The sequence below is a fragment of the Orcinus orca genome, chromosome 8, assembly GCF_937001465.1.
Source record: "Orcinus orca chromosome 8, mOrcOrc1.1, whole genome shotgun sequence".
Classification (NCBI taxonomy): domain Eukaryota; kingdom Metazoa; phylum Chordata; class Mammalia; order Artiodactyla; family Delphinidae; genus Orcinus; species Orcinus orca.
The window spans coordinates 100,003,302-100,018,833 of NC_064566.1; the positions used below are offsets into that span (position 1 = coordinate 100,003,302).

General features: G+C 38.1%; 1 protein-coding gene across 1 annotated transcript; it reads right to left on the reverse strand.

Annotated features, from left to right (window-relative positions):
* Nucleotides 1-9,349: 9,349 nt before the first annotated feature.
* Nucleotides 9,350-10,278, reverse strand: LOC101285809 (olfactory receptor 8B4). Its single transcript, XM_012537068.2, is given in 3 exon segments — nt 9,350-9,424; nt 9,426-9,627; nt 9,629-10,278. Coding segments are annotated over 3 exon segments (924 nt in total). The 5' UTR covers nt 10,276-10,278.
* Between the last annotated feature and the right edge of the window lie 5,254 nt (nt 10,279-15,532).

Consider the following 15,532-nt stretch of genomic DNA (forward strand, 5'->3'; position numbering starts at 1 on the left):
ACCCCAGACTCTATTAAATGGGTATAAATCACCTGCAAAACACACAAACCCTTTAAAATGTTGCAAAGCAGTAAAACAATAATTGCTTTTAGTTTGCGGAATATTAAGTTCCTGTGGGGAGCAGGATTATAATTTAAAACTTCGTGAGGCTCTTCTTGCCCTCTAGAAATTAATTAACTCGGCGAGGAGACAAATCATCTAATCACATTGCTATTAGAGGACCAGTATGTATAGGATTTTGAAATACCTATATTTGTTTTACAAAAAATTGTGAAATTTTAATTATGATAGTTATAAGCTTCTTAATGTGATTTTTAAATACAAAAAAAGAAAAAGCCAGGTCAGTACAGGAATGGAGACACAACTCAGAAGAGAAACTTTTAAACACTGAACCAAGTAATTATTTAAGCAGCCACCAGGTTGTGCTGGTGACTCAGTGAAGTTGTTTTTAAAAAAAGTGAATTTAGTTTAAAATTTATATTTTGCATATTTTTAGGCCCCTAAATGTATAACCAGAGATTTTACATAACTCATTATATAAAATTTTCAATTCATTGTTAAAACACATAAACTTTAAAAAAAGATGTGTTTTAGAGCAAAATTTAAATTAAGCAGGTTGAATATATTCAATTTGCAAAACTTATTGGATGCTTACTACGTTATGTGGTGAAGAAAGAATGGATGAGACACGGTAATCATAATATAAATAACATACACAAATATAAACTAATTATTCCAATTTAACAAATAAGTTGACTCTAAGCTCCGATATTTTTTGTTTTGTTTTGTTTACTGCTCTCTCCCCCAAACCTGGAATATAGTAGGAATACAATAAAAAGTTGAGTGAAAGAAAGATTTTATAAGTTAGTGATTATATAATGTATATTTATAGACAGTGTCATGAACATAAAATCTAGTTTTAAATGCTCACCAATATAACTTATGATCTAAATTTATTCCTATAAAACAGTGTGTTTAACCATCTTAAAACCATTTGATAAAAATTTAAATTTTACAAATCCCAAGGCTCTGATATATACCGCCAAAAAGTAATTTTATTTGCCATTCTTTAGAATAAGTGGTGTTAAGAAGATAAATTCTTTTAGGTATTCTCACCAGAGTATTTTATATCACTAAATTGCATTATGACATTATTTGTACTTAATTTACTTTCAAATATACAAAATCATGTGACAATAATTTTTTTTTTAACTATACACAGTGTCCCTAAAGATTCTGACCTATTCCCAGAATGAGGTTGATCCATTCTCCAGTCTCGTTAGAGTTATTGTTGAAAACAAAGCAAGGTTAAGTGTTCCCTTGTAGCTGGCTTTCTTCATCCAGCCCTGGAGACAAACTTTTTAAGAATATGTGCAAGTGTCTATTTTGGACTCTTAAACCAAAGTAAACTATATCTCACTCACAGGGATTTGGGGCACCAACACTGTGTCCATCCTCTCTTTCATGCTGATTTGCAGCCATTTCTCCAGATTGTCATGCTCTCTGTTCCTCTCATATTTCTCTATTTCATATTCCTGTTTCTTTACATTCCTTTCTAGAAAGCGATGTGTATTTGTGCAAAAAAGCGTAGGAGTTGGAGTCCAATAAAGCGGAGTTTAAAAATAGGATCTACCACATTCTCGTGACCTTCAGCAGATTCTTAACTCTGGAATTCAGTTTACTCTATAAAAGATGATAGCCAGGAGAATACACATTATTTCTACCTTCTAAGAAGCTAAAGGCAAGTGGGAGTTGCATGGAAAGGTACAGTCCACTGCTAGGAAATTTCTCTGCCACATTTCTTTCCTTTTTCAAAGAGGAATAAAAGATCTTCATTTGCACTAGGGAGCTGTTTTGCACAGTTAAGAAAACAAAGAAACTTCATGCTGCAGATAGCCCTTTGGCCCTTAGCTAAGGACAATATACTGTGGTTTTTGCTCTTAAAATTGTGAAACCCAGAATATTTGTCCAGAACTTGGAAACAGCTAGAAAATAAAAGGAGCTATAAATACAAATGAATAAGACAGTGAAATGTTACATTTTACCTAATATAGCATGAGTTACTCAGGGCCAGGAAAGAAATATGACAAATGAAATGTCTCTGTGAATTTAGTCCGAAGAGGGCAGGCAGTTTGATGAGCATTATATATAGCTAGAAATAAAAGTAAATGGAATAAGTCCAATAGGGTTTTTAGTTCTAGCTGAGAGAGAGAGAGAGGAGAGAGAGCGAGAGCGAGAGAGAGAGATCGATCCAAACTTCAAACTGGCTCTATCAAGACCTATTTTATATAGTGAATTTAATCACAATTGTATGATGAATTGATATCTTCTCAGCATCTATGGAGATGATCATATGATTTTTCTCTTTAGCCCTATTAATAAATAAATTATATTAGTAGATTTCCTAATATTGAACCATCCATGCAGCCTTGTAATAAACCCTACTTAGATATGATGAGCTACTGTTTTTTTCTGCTGCTGAAATATCTGCTAATATTTTATTTAGGATTTTTGTATTGATTTCATAAATGAGGTTGGTCCTTTTTTGTATGCAATCTTATGGATTTTGGCATCAGTGTTCTACTTATCTCATAAAAATAATTTTGGAGTTTTTCTTCTTTTTTTAGGCTTTAGATCAGTTTAAATAGTATTGGAATTATTTGTTCTTTGGTAGAATTCTTCTGTGAAACCATTTGGGACTGGTATATAACTCTTGACAACTTTATTTTATGGAATTGGACTCTTTAGGTTTTCTACATGTTACAGCATTAGTTTTACTGAATCACATTTTCCTAGAAAATGGACTGTTTCATCCAGGCTTTTTAATTCATTTGAATAGAGCAAAACAAAGTAGTTTGAAGTTTTTTATTTCCTCCATTTCTAATTCTCCCATATTTCTTAAATTTAGTATTTGTTCCCCTTCCTTTTTTTTCTGAGTTTAAAATAGATAGTAGTTGATCTATTTATTTATTAATTCTACTATTTTCTGTTTTCTAATTCAGTATTTTTTATTTTAACTTTATTAATTCCTACCCTCTGTTTTCATTTTCTTGGTTTTATTATGTTTTTTCCTGATTTATTAAGTGCTTAATTTATTTTCATTGTTCTCTTTATTGATACAGTATTTAAGGTTATATGTTATATTTCTGCTTTAGCAGTACACAAATCCCATGAGTTGTGAAATGTTGCATTTTTATATCCATTTTCTAGATGTTTTGTAATTTTGCAGTTTTCTCTCACGTGTAAGTACCTTTTAAGTTAGTTTTTATTATTTAGATAATAGAGGACTTTTTTTCCTTAATTACGTATGTAATTAAGTTTTAGTTTTGTTACACAGTGATCAGATGACATTGTGCTATTTCTAATATATAACATTTATTGAGGTTTGCTTTTATGACCTAATAGCTATTCAATTTATGTGACTGTCTTGACCTCTTAATAAGAAGATGTGTTTCTAGGAAACAGAGCTAGACACACACACACACACACACACACACACACACACACACACACACACGTACAGATGATTTATATACAGTATATCATGTAAATGATATATATAAATTATATTTTTCTGATTCTTATATTTAGACAGGACTTTCTGTGTCTTTTTCTGTTTTTTCAGTAACCTTGTTTTATCATGAACTGAGAAAGGTAACTTAAAGTTTCCTTCCATTAGTGTGTCTTTGTCTTCTTATAGGTCCTGCTGTTTTACTATTTAGGGCATAGAGAGTCACAGCGCTCACATATACATTGTAAAATTTACCCTGTAACATTATAGTTTTCTTGCTTAACAGTTTTGGCCTGACTTCCATTCTAGTTGATACCCGTTATTGATACTTGTTCGTTTGTTCATTTGTTTGCATTTACTTAGTATGTCTTTGGCCACTATTTTATTATCAATCTTTCTGAATCACTTGGCTTTAGATAGGTTTTTGCATGTAACATGGATTTGTCTTTCGCTTTATGGTCCACTCTAATCCTTTTTCAACTAATAAAGAGGTGAGGACTTTTACATTTATTTATATATGTTTGCTTTAGTTCTATCATAGTATTTTATGTTATGACTTCTCATTTTATATTTACATTATTTTACATCACTAACTACGTGATTTGCCTTTCTTCCTCCTTATGTGTGTGAAATTTTGGTTTGTACTTTTGTAATGGTGCACGCTTTTATAATAACTTTATTAATACCCTTACTGTGTCTGTTATCACTATAATTTAATGATACAACTAATACATTTCCTCTTCTTATCCTCTCTGCTCCCTTTTCTCCACCATCAAGTTTTAGCCAAAAATAATTCTTCCTTAGTGTCTATTTTACACTATTAAATATACTTATTCTTTTATTAATTGTCAGCTTGTAAATACTCTTGTCCCTCCTCCAAGGAGATGTCAAATTGTTCTAAGTAGGCAAATGTCCTAATTCGGATTCTCAGTTTTCAGAAAGTAGTATCAATCAAACCCTCCTCAGCTTATTTATTAATTAGGGCATGTGGTTGTACATATTAATGGAAAAAAGACAGTTTGAAGTCCTAGTGATCCCATTAAGTGAAATCTTGAACTCTTCACCTGTGACTTAGTGAGAATTTAGTGAATATCAGTTGAACCCATAAATGGTTGGGTGAATCTTAAAAGATAAGCAAGTCTTCTTGCTGTTCTGTGAAATTATGGATTTCCTAGCCTAATTTTTCTTGTCATATTTCTCTGTTAGCTGTCAATGAGCCCTGCTATCCGTGGCCCTATTTAAGTTGCATTTTTAAAATAAATTTATTTATTTAATTTTTTTTTTTTTTTTTTTTGGCTGTGTTGGGTCTTCATTGCTGCGTGCAGGCTTTCTCTAGTTGTGGTGAGCAGGGGCTACTCTTTGTTGTGGTACGCGGGCTTCTCATTGCGGTGGCTTTTCTTGTTGCAGAGCACGGGCTCTAGGTACAGAGGCTTCAGTAGTTGTGCTTTGCGGTCTCTAGAGCGCAGGCTCAGTAGTTGTGGCGCACAGGCTCAGTTGCTCCGCGGCATGTGGGATCTTCCCCGACCAGGGCTCAAACCCGTGTCCCCTGCATTGGCAGGCGGATTCTTAACCACTGTGCCACCAGGGAAGCCCTTGAATTGCATTTTTGTGTGCCCTCAGTAACTTTGTTCTTGGTATGGTTCCTAATGGCAGCAGAGTATATGCTACCCAAAATATACCATGCTGGTATAAGGATTTTGAACTGAAGGCTATTTAGAAAAAGTAGATATAAGAAAATCTCTCCCTATTTACCTAAAAGCAGCACATAAATGTGTAGAGGTGTTCCTCTCTCTTCTCTACCAGAAGAGACAGAAGTTAGGGACAGAAGTTAATCACTGGAGACAACTCTAGACCCTTCTAAACCCAGAGACCTCACCAGCAGAACCTACATTAAAAAACATTACTAATTAGACCTTATCCTCCATTAGTTTTCCCCATATATTTCCCACAGTTTACTACCCCAGAAGCTCAAAACCCTTTTCCTCTATCTTGTAATTTCTCTACAAATTTCTTCTTTGTTAAGATGCTATTTAAGCCCAAGTTCTAACCACCCCTTGGAGTTACTCATCCCTGAATAATCCTGTGTGTATGTACACCACGCATGTTAATACACTTCTGTTTGTTTTTCTCTTGTTAATCTCTCTTTCATCATTCTAATTTTAGGGCCCTACTCAATGAACCTAAGATGGATAGAGGAAAGTTTATTTTTCTCTCCTACCATTTCTAAAAAACACCTACAAATCAAGAGGGAGCGTCTCAAAGCATAAGAAAATAAGAGCTTCAATTACCAGAAGTCCCTTTATACTAAAAAGACAAAGATAACTGTAATGTGAGAGATTTAGCAATATTAATAACTCTCTCTCTCTCTCTCTCCCTTACACTTGAAACCAAGTATAACTAAGTAAGGAAGCCATAATAGGGATGGAAGGTGCTCACTTCTGAACTGCTCTCTCCTGGCAAGTGGAACCAATTCTGTCCTTTGGTACACATTGCTGATTGCCTACCCAATAGCCATTTACTGTTTCTTAATTAATAACAAAATCCTAACGTTTTTCCTGGATGGCAGTCTTCTGAAGTTGAATGCCAAGTTTCCCAGTCTCCCTTGTAAGTAGGGGTGGCTAGTGAGATGTCAGTGAAAGTCACTCATTGAACAAGCAAAGCACCCTTTGCCCTCCTTTGCCCCTTTGTCTTCTTGCTGGTTGGACTGTGGACAAAATCATATGAGGTCTAGCAGCCATATGGAAGCCATGATGCATCCACGAGAATGAAGTCCCTGCTAAGAAGAGAAGAAAGAGAGAGACACTGAGTTCTTGGTGACTCTGCCATATCAGCCCTGGACTCCCTACTTCTAGATGCCTTTTATGTTAGAGAAAAATGGACCTTCATGTGTTTAAGCCACTGCAGTCACACTTACGTTATCAGCAGCTGCAGCATTTAGTAAATGACGGATTTCTTTTATGGAAGTGTGAGGGGAGAGAGGGCGATGTTTGTCGATCTAACACGTGGGCTAAGGCTTAGCACTGAACAGGCATCACTGCCCCACAGCCTAGAGCAGTGCCTTTCACTCCCAAGCTCCACTGGAAAGTTCTTCGCAGACTTGGTGTCTGTCACTTACCTCTGTGTTCTCCTACCTATTTAGAATGTAGGAGAATGTGTAGTTTATTGTAGTTTATCAAGAGTAGTTTATTCTTTTCTATTCTCCAAAAGTACGTCACCATCAAATTATTACATAATTCTGTTTGGTATCTGACGATATTTTCATATTTCTAGTTATAACTAATTGTAGGTTATAAACATAGATCCAAACTAGAGTTATGGATTTAGGAGTCAAACATGTGGTTGTTGGAGCCGCGGGAGCTGGAAAGGCATCCCAGGAAGAGCCAAAAGAAGAAGTAGACCAAAGACTGAACCCAGAGGAATCCTGACTTTAATAATGCTTCCTAGAGAGAAAATTTCACTTGCTGAAAGTCAAAATGTCATGAGGTGACAGAATGTTGCTGTTGTGGCAGAGGGACCCACTTTAGGACATCTGACACAGTGTCAAATCATGTTTTTCACTTACTGTAAAGCAGAAGCCCCCAAACCTGTTCCTATTTGTTGACCGTTTATGAACCAGCAGTTCCTCAACACCAACCTCGAAGGGTATGCAAGATGACCCGTCCTTAGTTTGTGACAGAGGTGAAGGTCTTCATAATTTATGAAATGTTGTCTTTTATGTGGGAGAAATAAATGGCTCTTACTGGCTATTACAAGAACCAGGAAAAGAGCCTCTGAGTTTTTGTCGTTTCAGATCTTCAGTGACAAAGGGTTCCAAGCCGGTGTCTCATTAAGTCATACTTATGCTTTCACCTCTAGTTACCCCAATGCCAATATGGGATGAATGTAAATAAAGTTATTCTTAGGCTTTAATGAACTTATTTCATAATTATTCCTTTCCACTCACATCCTTATGGTTTTGCTTTGTCCCTTATTTCCACTCATTTATACTAATGGTAATTTTTTCCTTTATGCATATCAAATTATATTTATCCTTATTGTTCCTTATTCTTGACTCTTACTAATATCCCCAGGTCTCCACATGCCTAGACCTAGATAGTCCTCTGGAGGGTAGAGTTCAGCTAAGTCCAGAGGACTGACTAGCAGTGGTTCAGCATGGCATTAACACAATTGCAGGAAGTGAGTTAATATATGTCAGGCACCTTAAACAGTGCCCAGACATAGAGTGCTCAATAAAGGTTAAGTATCATTTTTATCATAATCCAGATATAATCCAAGTATTGGATTTTTCTACCTTCAAAAACGCCCTCCCTTTAGCATATTTGGAGAAAATAAGTTTTATCTCACATCTCCTCCTCCTTAGTCAGTTCCTTGCTGCAGGTGCTTCTCTGTGCTGTTCTCGGCTGTATCTCAGGATGCCTTGCTTCTGGCCATGACCTGGAACACTTGAACTACCTTTCTTCTCAGTACGATGCTGCCACTTCTAACAAGTGTCAGCAGAGAGAGAAATGTGAGAAAGGTCTTACATCTCTTGTTTCCTCGTTTCTCATACCGGTATACACTATGCAGCTGTCCAATTTTATGGGTGAGTTGGAAAAATATAAGCAAAGCAAAATATATAAACCGAGTACTTTATATGACTCTTCGGTATCCAAAAGTACCAAATGCTCTTTCCAGATGATCTCATGGACACCCCAAGTTCTAGTCTTTACACAGAGAGGGTCCCATTCTTCTGACCCCACCATGAGTCTCCATTCTCCCATCTTTCCATGTGGGTTGGTTTGGCCCTAAGTTCACTTTCCTGCCAACACACAGGGAAGTTTATGAGGGTGTACTCCTCAAAATCTGAGCTATCCATTATAGAATAGCAGAATCTTCAACAGAGTAGTACAGAGCAGTCTTTGGCACTCAAAATCAGGATTGCTTCCAAGTCTTCCTGCAAGTGGAAAGTGTAATGTGACTCCTCTTTCTTCCTGATTCTCTAATAGTTAACTATAATACACACACACGTACATACACACAGTCTCAGAGACAGTAATATCTAAATCTATTGTAAATAATAAAAGAATTGTCCTAAATGCCTATAATATGCACAGTATCTCAGGCAGGATAGAGGTAGCAGTTAACATAAGCTTGTAAATCCATGGAATTTCTCCCTTATTCTTTTGCTTTCAGCCTTAGAGCCCAGGGCCCAAGAATTTGGCTCAGTTATAAACTACCTACCCCATGGTTACCAATCCATGGCCTAAGAGTTTTGAAACTTTGAAAAGAAAGATTTTAGGTTTGATTTATCTTTACATTTCAGGCAATGTATAGAACTCTTAAGTGAGGCGTTCTCTTGTGTGTACATGGATGTATATGAAAGGGATGATTTACAATCTTCCTCGCCAAGCAACCTCTCTGAGTTGGGAGACTTACCTTACCTATGGCCCAAGGTATATCTACCTTTCGTCTTTGGTCAGCCTGCTCCCATAACTGAAGAAAAAATAAATTCACTCTCCTGGACCTTCATACCACCACCTGCCCCATCTCCCAGCCAGAAAAGTTGCTTGGACAAACCCGTTTAGCCTACCAAGAAAAGGATGGAAGGCATAGAGCCTCATCTTGCTCATCTCTTGGACCTAGTATAGAGTCCAGTAAACAATAGGCCCTTAATAGATGCTAAATTGCATGCAGTGAACCAGTGTAAACCTCAAAAAGAGTATAAGCAAGGCATGTGCGATTTTTTTAAGTAGAGAGAACATCCCCCTTAAGGAAACAAGATTAAAATTCCTACACCTGTATATAAAAAGATTCTTGAGTATGATGCTTACCGGTACATAACTGATACAAACAGAACCATCAGAAGAGCACTCTCTCCAGGGTTTTTCTCAGAGCAACTTTAACATCCTTATTCCTCAAACTGTAGATCAGAGTTACTAAGCATGGGAACCACACTGGGGTAGAAGACTGAGGCAAATTTACTCTGGTCCATAGATCCAGGAAAAGAGGTTTTCAAATAGGTGAATGCCCCTGACCCAAAGAACAGAGTCACAGCAACGTGGGAGCCACATGTGCTAAAGGCTTTGGACCTGCCCTCAGTGGAAGGAATACGGAGGATACTGGAGAGAATCAAAACGTGAGATGAATATACTGATAAGGGGTATTGTGATGACCACGCCAACAACAATAAAAAACACCAGCTCATTGATGTGGATGCTGGCACAGGAGAGCTGCAAGAGGGGGAGGACTTCACACAGGTAATGGTCAACGATGTTGGAATCACGGAAGGTCAGTCTCAGTATGCTTCTGGTGTGGGCCATGGCCCCAGAAAACCCTATCACATACGAACCAAACATCATCAGAGAACAGACATGAGGCGACATGGTGACCATGTACAGCAGAGGATTGCAGATAGCCACATAGCAATCATAAGCCATCGATACCAACACACAGCACTCAGAATTGACAAAGAAACAGAAGAAAAATAGTGGAGTCATGCATCCCACGTAAGAAATGATGTTTTCTGACACAAAATCGTTCAGCATTTTGGGGGTAAACACACAGGAAAAACAGAGATCTATAAAAGACAAGTTGAAGAGGAAAAAGTACATAGGAGTGTGAAGGCTAGAATTCAGCCCAGTTAAGGTGATCAAGCCCAAGTTGCCCACCACAGTAAACACATAGATCCCTAAGAACAGTAGGAAGAGGGGAAGCTGCAGCTCTAATTGTTCTGATAATCCCACAAGGATAGACTCAGTCACTGAGGAGCTGTTTCTCAGAGCCATTCTCTTCTGGGGAGCTGTCTGTGGAAACAAGGGGCAAAATACATAGACTGGTTATAGGCACAAGCATGGCTGATGGAAGAAAGGTCTAGAAGATGAGCCAGTGCATGGATGCCCTCCTTTGTGCCTTTCTTCTCTCATCTATGCCCCCCCCCCAAGCTATTGACAATGTGTCTGTGACTATATCTCAGCTCCCCTGGGTTGATCGTGAATCCAAGCTAGAGTCTGTTAGCATGGGCAGCAAGAGTTCTGTCCCCACCTGGGAGATGAGGGGATGGAGCCCCTGAATCGGCTGCCCAGCGGCTCTCAGAAAGACCTTCCAAGAGCCAGCAGGAGTACAACCCGAGCCCACTGCCTCAGGCTCAGAGACAGGAGCTCTCCTGTCGCCATTGTCTCCATTCATCCTGCCTCCCTCTCCCAACTAGATACGGGGTTCCCGCCATGGGGAGAAAGCCAAGAGTGTCCCCTCTGTTTGCACCCCCTACCTTCCTCCTCTCGGTCCCTTCACTGCATTTCACACCAGAGTCAGTGTTAAGAGTAGGGAAGGGCTCAATACATCCCAGACCCCTTATTTGTGAGTTTAAAAGAAAGCCATCAGGAAAATAGGAGTCAGACATTCACCTTCCTCCTCCTTGCCCCCCAAAGTCCTGGGCCCTATGCAATCTCTTTTTCCATTATCTCAAAGGAGAAAATGGTGTTAGTGCATAAAGAAGACAGCCTCAAGCTTTAACTCTTCTGATTCTGTTGGTGCTGAGAATCAGAGCTTTTACAGACCCCAGTCTCCAAGGTGCTCTAGGAACAGACCAAGATTTCTGTTTGTGGATTTTCCCAGATGGTATATGCATCAACTTTAGGAGAAAAAAAACAGCAACGCTCATTTTCACCAGAACCCCAGCTGGCATATCATGAAGAACTTTATGCTACTTGATGGTCTCAGGGATCTGATTAGATACAGTTTCAACCCCCTGGGAATTTCTCAGAGATGTGTCCCTACAGGGAAGAAATTGTACTGTCTTTGTTTACAGCCTGGATGATGATGTTTACCTAGCATCTTGGGACGCAGGTGTTCTACTCAGACTTCTCCTTATCTCCAAGGACTTCATGTTGTTTAGTGTTGAATTGGAGGGGGGGACCCTCAGTTTTCCTATCCTTCATTAAAGCTTGACACTTACACTTGACATTAAGAGAGGATGATCCCAAACTAATTTCAGCCACTATTTCTAAATTTTCAAAAGGAGTTTTGAGAATAGGACAAAAAAAAAAGTTAGGTCAGACTTGTAGGTGATATGGAAAGCACCTCAGACAAAATGTTTCTAGCACCATGAGCTGCTCAGAACAGTGGAGACACCCCCCGCCCCAAACACCACCTACCCTCAGCTCTACTAAGGGCCATAGGCCAGCTTTTACTATATATGAAGAGATTAAAATATCACATCACATATGCAAAGAAGCACACACACACACACACACACACACACACACACACACGCCCCTTTACAAAGTTACTCGATGGATGTGTGCAGGCTAAGGTATTAACAGGAGATGTACCTAAAGGTTTTAATCCTGTCATCCTCCAGATGACAAAATTGTTCTCCATGTGATCTGCTACATGAATATTCTAAGAAATATTCAAAGATATGTGAGCAACTACATTTGTAAGTTTCCACTGAAGCTGCCTAAAATAATCCCAGATTGCTTGGAACAGTCCTGATTTACATCCATTATCCCTGTATAATTATTAATAGCAAACCTTCTCACTCTCAAAAGTGTCTGGATTTGGATAACAAATTATATGGTCACCTTACTAAAAAGAGCATAAGCAGCTATTCAGGTCCTCTGGCTCCTGCTGTCTCCTAGACCCACTGACTTCTATCCACTTTCTGACCAAGGGAGTCTCTCTGTCCTTCACCCTCCTTACTTTGAGAGTTCTCCTTCCCTGAACCTACTCTTCCTGGCCAACCAGTACTATCTCATCAGTAGATTTTGGCTTAAAAGTGGGAAGGCATTAACTTCGGGCTGATTCTGATTTATACCTAGCAAAAAACCCTAAAGCAAATGAAGTTAAAACTGTAGTTACCTGCCGAAAGTATGTGGAAGGGGAATAGGGGGAGAAGAATTACATAGGAACAAGGAATAAAACATTGGTACAATTCTATATTGCAGTCATTGGTACCATGGTATAATATTGTTGTATATTGCTGTATATGGTACAATACATTGATTAGTAGTATTTAACAAACTTGGACATATACATACATTTTGACCCAGCAGTTATACTCCTAGATGTATACCGAATAAAAATAAGTATACACATGTATACCCTAAAAACATGCCAAAAAGTTTCATGAAAGTTAAACAGATAAACGTCACAAACCTATTATGGAACAAAAGAAGCCAAGGACAAAAGAAGGCATACTTTATGATTCTATTTATATGAAGTTCAAAGGCAAGGAAACTAATCTTTGATGTTAGAAGTCAGATAGCAGTTATTCATGGTTGGTCAGTTGGGGACTAGTGACTGGAAAGGTCTATGAAGGGTGCTTCAGGGTTGCTGACAATGTGCTGTTTCTGACAGGGATGCTGGTTACATGGATGTGTTCAGTTTGTGAAAATTCATCCAACTGTGTTCTTATGTTACCCTTCAATTAAAAGTTTACGTAAAACACAAATGGAGAACAAAAACAAATGAATATCTTAATAAATCATCCCGCGGAATTACTTTAACACTAAAATTACTAAACACCTTTGCGGCATAATTCCCTGATTTATAAAATGGAGATTTACTAACCTACCAACTTTCAGTATGATAACACATGCAAAAGTACCTTTTTTATTTCTCATCTATCTTACTTTTCTTAAAATAAAACCCCCTTTTGTTTCTCATATAAAAGGGAGGAAATCAAGAGGAAAAGGAATTAATGCTTATGGAGCAACTGCAGAGCACCTGGCATTATGCTGGATGTTTTCTATGTATTATGTTTATAACAACTAGACAGTGTGCATGTGTGGCAGATTATTCTTTCCAAAGATGGCCATTCCAGCACACACATACACATACATACATACATGCATCTTACATCCCACATGCTCTTGGTACAATGAAACTAACACTCCTCCCATAAAGAGATGGTGTCTATGCTTTCTAACCTTGCATCTAGGCAGGGACTTGGGATTTCTCAAACCAAGCGTATGGTAGAAGTGATGCTTTGTGACTCAGTCATGAAAGAATACAGCTTTCCCTTTCTCTCTCTCTCTCCCCCTTCCCCCCTCCTTCTCTCTCTCTCCCTCCCTTCCTCCCTCCCTCCCTCTCTCTCTCTCTCTCTCTCTCCCCGTACTCTTATTCCTCTTTTGTCATCCCCAGCATCTCAGTCATGTTGGAACACTCTGGCTTTGTCTCTAAAAACACCACAAAGCAGAAAGTTTATGGCAGTTTATCCAATGTTGAGGGAGAGCAGAAGCCCTCTAGGAGCCAGGACAGTTTCTAGTACAGGTCAGGATTACTTGGTCTAATTCCCCCTCACTACTCAGAGAAATCTTTTTCCAGTTCCATATTTAGATGATGTTTTTGAGGTTTATTTTTGTGAAGAAAATAGTTATTTCTTTCTAGTACATAATTTCTTACCCACTGCACTTCCCCCTCTTAAATAACAGGTTAGCAGATGTGTAGCAATGACCCAGCAATGGAAGAGTAAGAAAGAATTATCTCTGTTCATTAGAGTAGAAGTCAGTGTATTCATTTATTCATCATCCAATAAGTATTAAGGTTAGCTATTTCCAGCAATCTTGCAAACTTTATATTCAGAAAAATCTCTCCTGATATAACAAAACCAAGAATTTAGAATAAAATATAAAAATCATCTATTTGTTAATTTTTGAACTGGCAGAAACTAAGTGAACTCCTATGAGAGCAAAAGAGAAAAAATAAGGATGTAATAATCCAGAGGGGTGCACAAGCACTGAACCTGGGATTTGCCCTTGGGGAACTAGTAGATGCCCTGTGGCCCAGAGTCAGAGTTTAATTGGGTTACCTATGCAGGACATAAGAGATAAAGCCTGGGAATCAAGCAGGTTGGAAGTTTGGAACCTGTTGATGCATAATACTAGATCCCCAAAGGGAAACATCTTCCATGGCTTAATTAGAGGAAGAGAAAAGCTCACACAGGAAGAGGGCAGAGATATGTATCTGTCTTGGCCTTGGCTCTAGAAGGGCAGACAAAGAGATAAAGTATCCCCTGAAAAGTTCTAACCACCTCTGTGTTTTAGGTGGAAAATTCATATTACATATATAACCAAAAAAAAAATCCTTCTTGGAAAAATACAGTTTAAATCAAGATATCAAAGACTTTCCCCAGATAAATATCCAAGGATCATAAGCTCTTAATGAAAACCACTAAACAAACACAAAATAAGCCACCAGGATGAGAATCACCATAAATGAAAAATCGCAATCTGTACAACCAGACCTGCAAAACTATTAGGCTTATCAGGGACAGAATACAAAAAAAATGTACTTGATGTATTCAAAGGAAAAAAAATCGAAAGTATAATGAAGGAAAAATCAAAAATGACAAGGCATATTTTTTTAAAGACTCAAATAGAACTTTATTTATTTATTTGCCACACTGCGCAGCTTGTGGGATCTTAGTTCCCGAACCAGGGAATTCCCTCAAATAGAACTTTTAGAAATAAAAACATGATTGTTGAAATTAGCAACTGTATGAATATGTTAAACAGCCTATTAGACACAGGTAAAGAGAAAATAAGTAACTTGGAGAGTAGAAATTATCCAGAAGCCAACATCAGCTAGGGGGATGGGGAAATAAATATCATTTAGAAATATAACCCAAGAAATGTAGAAGTAAAGAAGGTCCGACAGATATATAGAGAGCATTTACCACATTCTAGGCCCTGTGTTTTGCACTAAAAATAAAGCAACAGCAGAAACAGACGTACATAGTCCCTGTTCTTTCAAACATGTAATTTATATGGAGAAACCTAGAATAAACAGATACTTCTAATAATCAATTAGAAATACAGTCAGTGTGCCAGGAAGAAGTTATGGGGTGCTATGAACCCATTTAATGGAGGGTCAGGGAAGGCCTCCCTGAGGAAGTGAAATTCAGGTTTAAACCCAAAAAGTAAGTAGGGATAAAAATAGTTGTTTGTTTGTGACTGTCCAGCATTGGCACTCCTTCTGCATTTGGGAATCCGCCCTTGTGTGAGCCTTGGATGGAGCCAGGACTTGGCCTCTTTCCGTGAA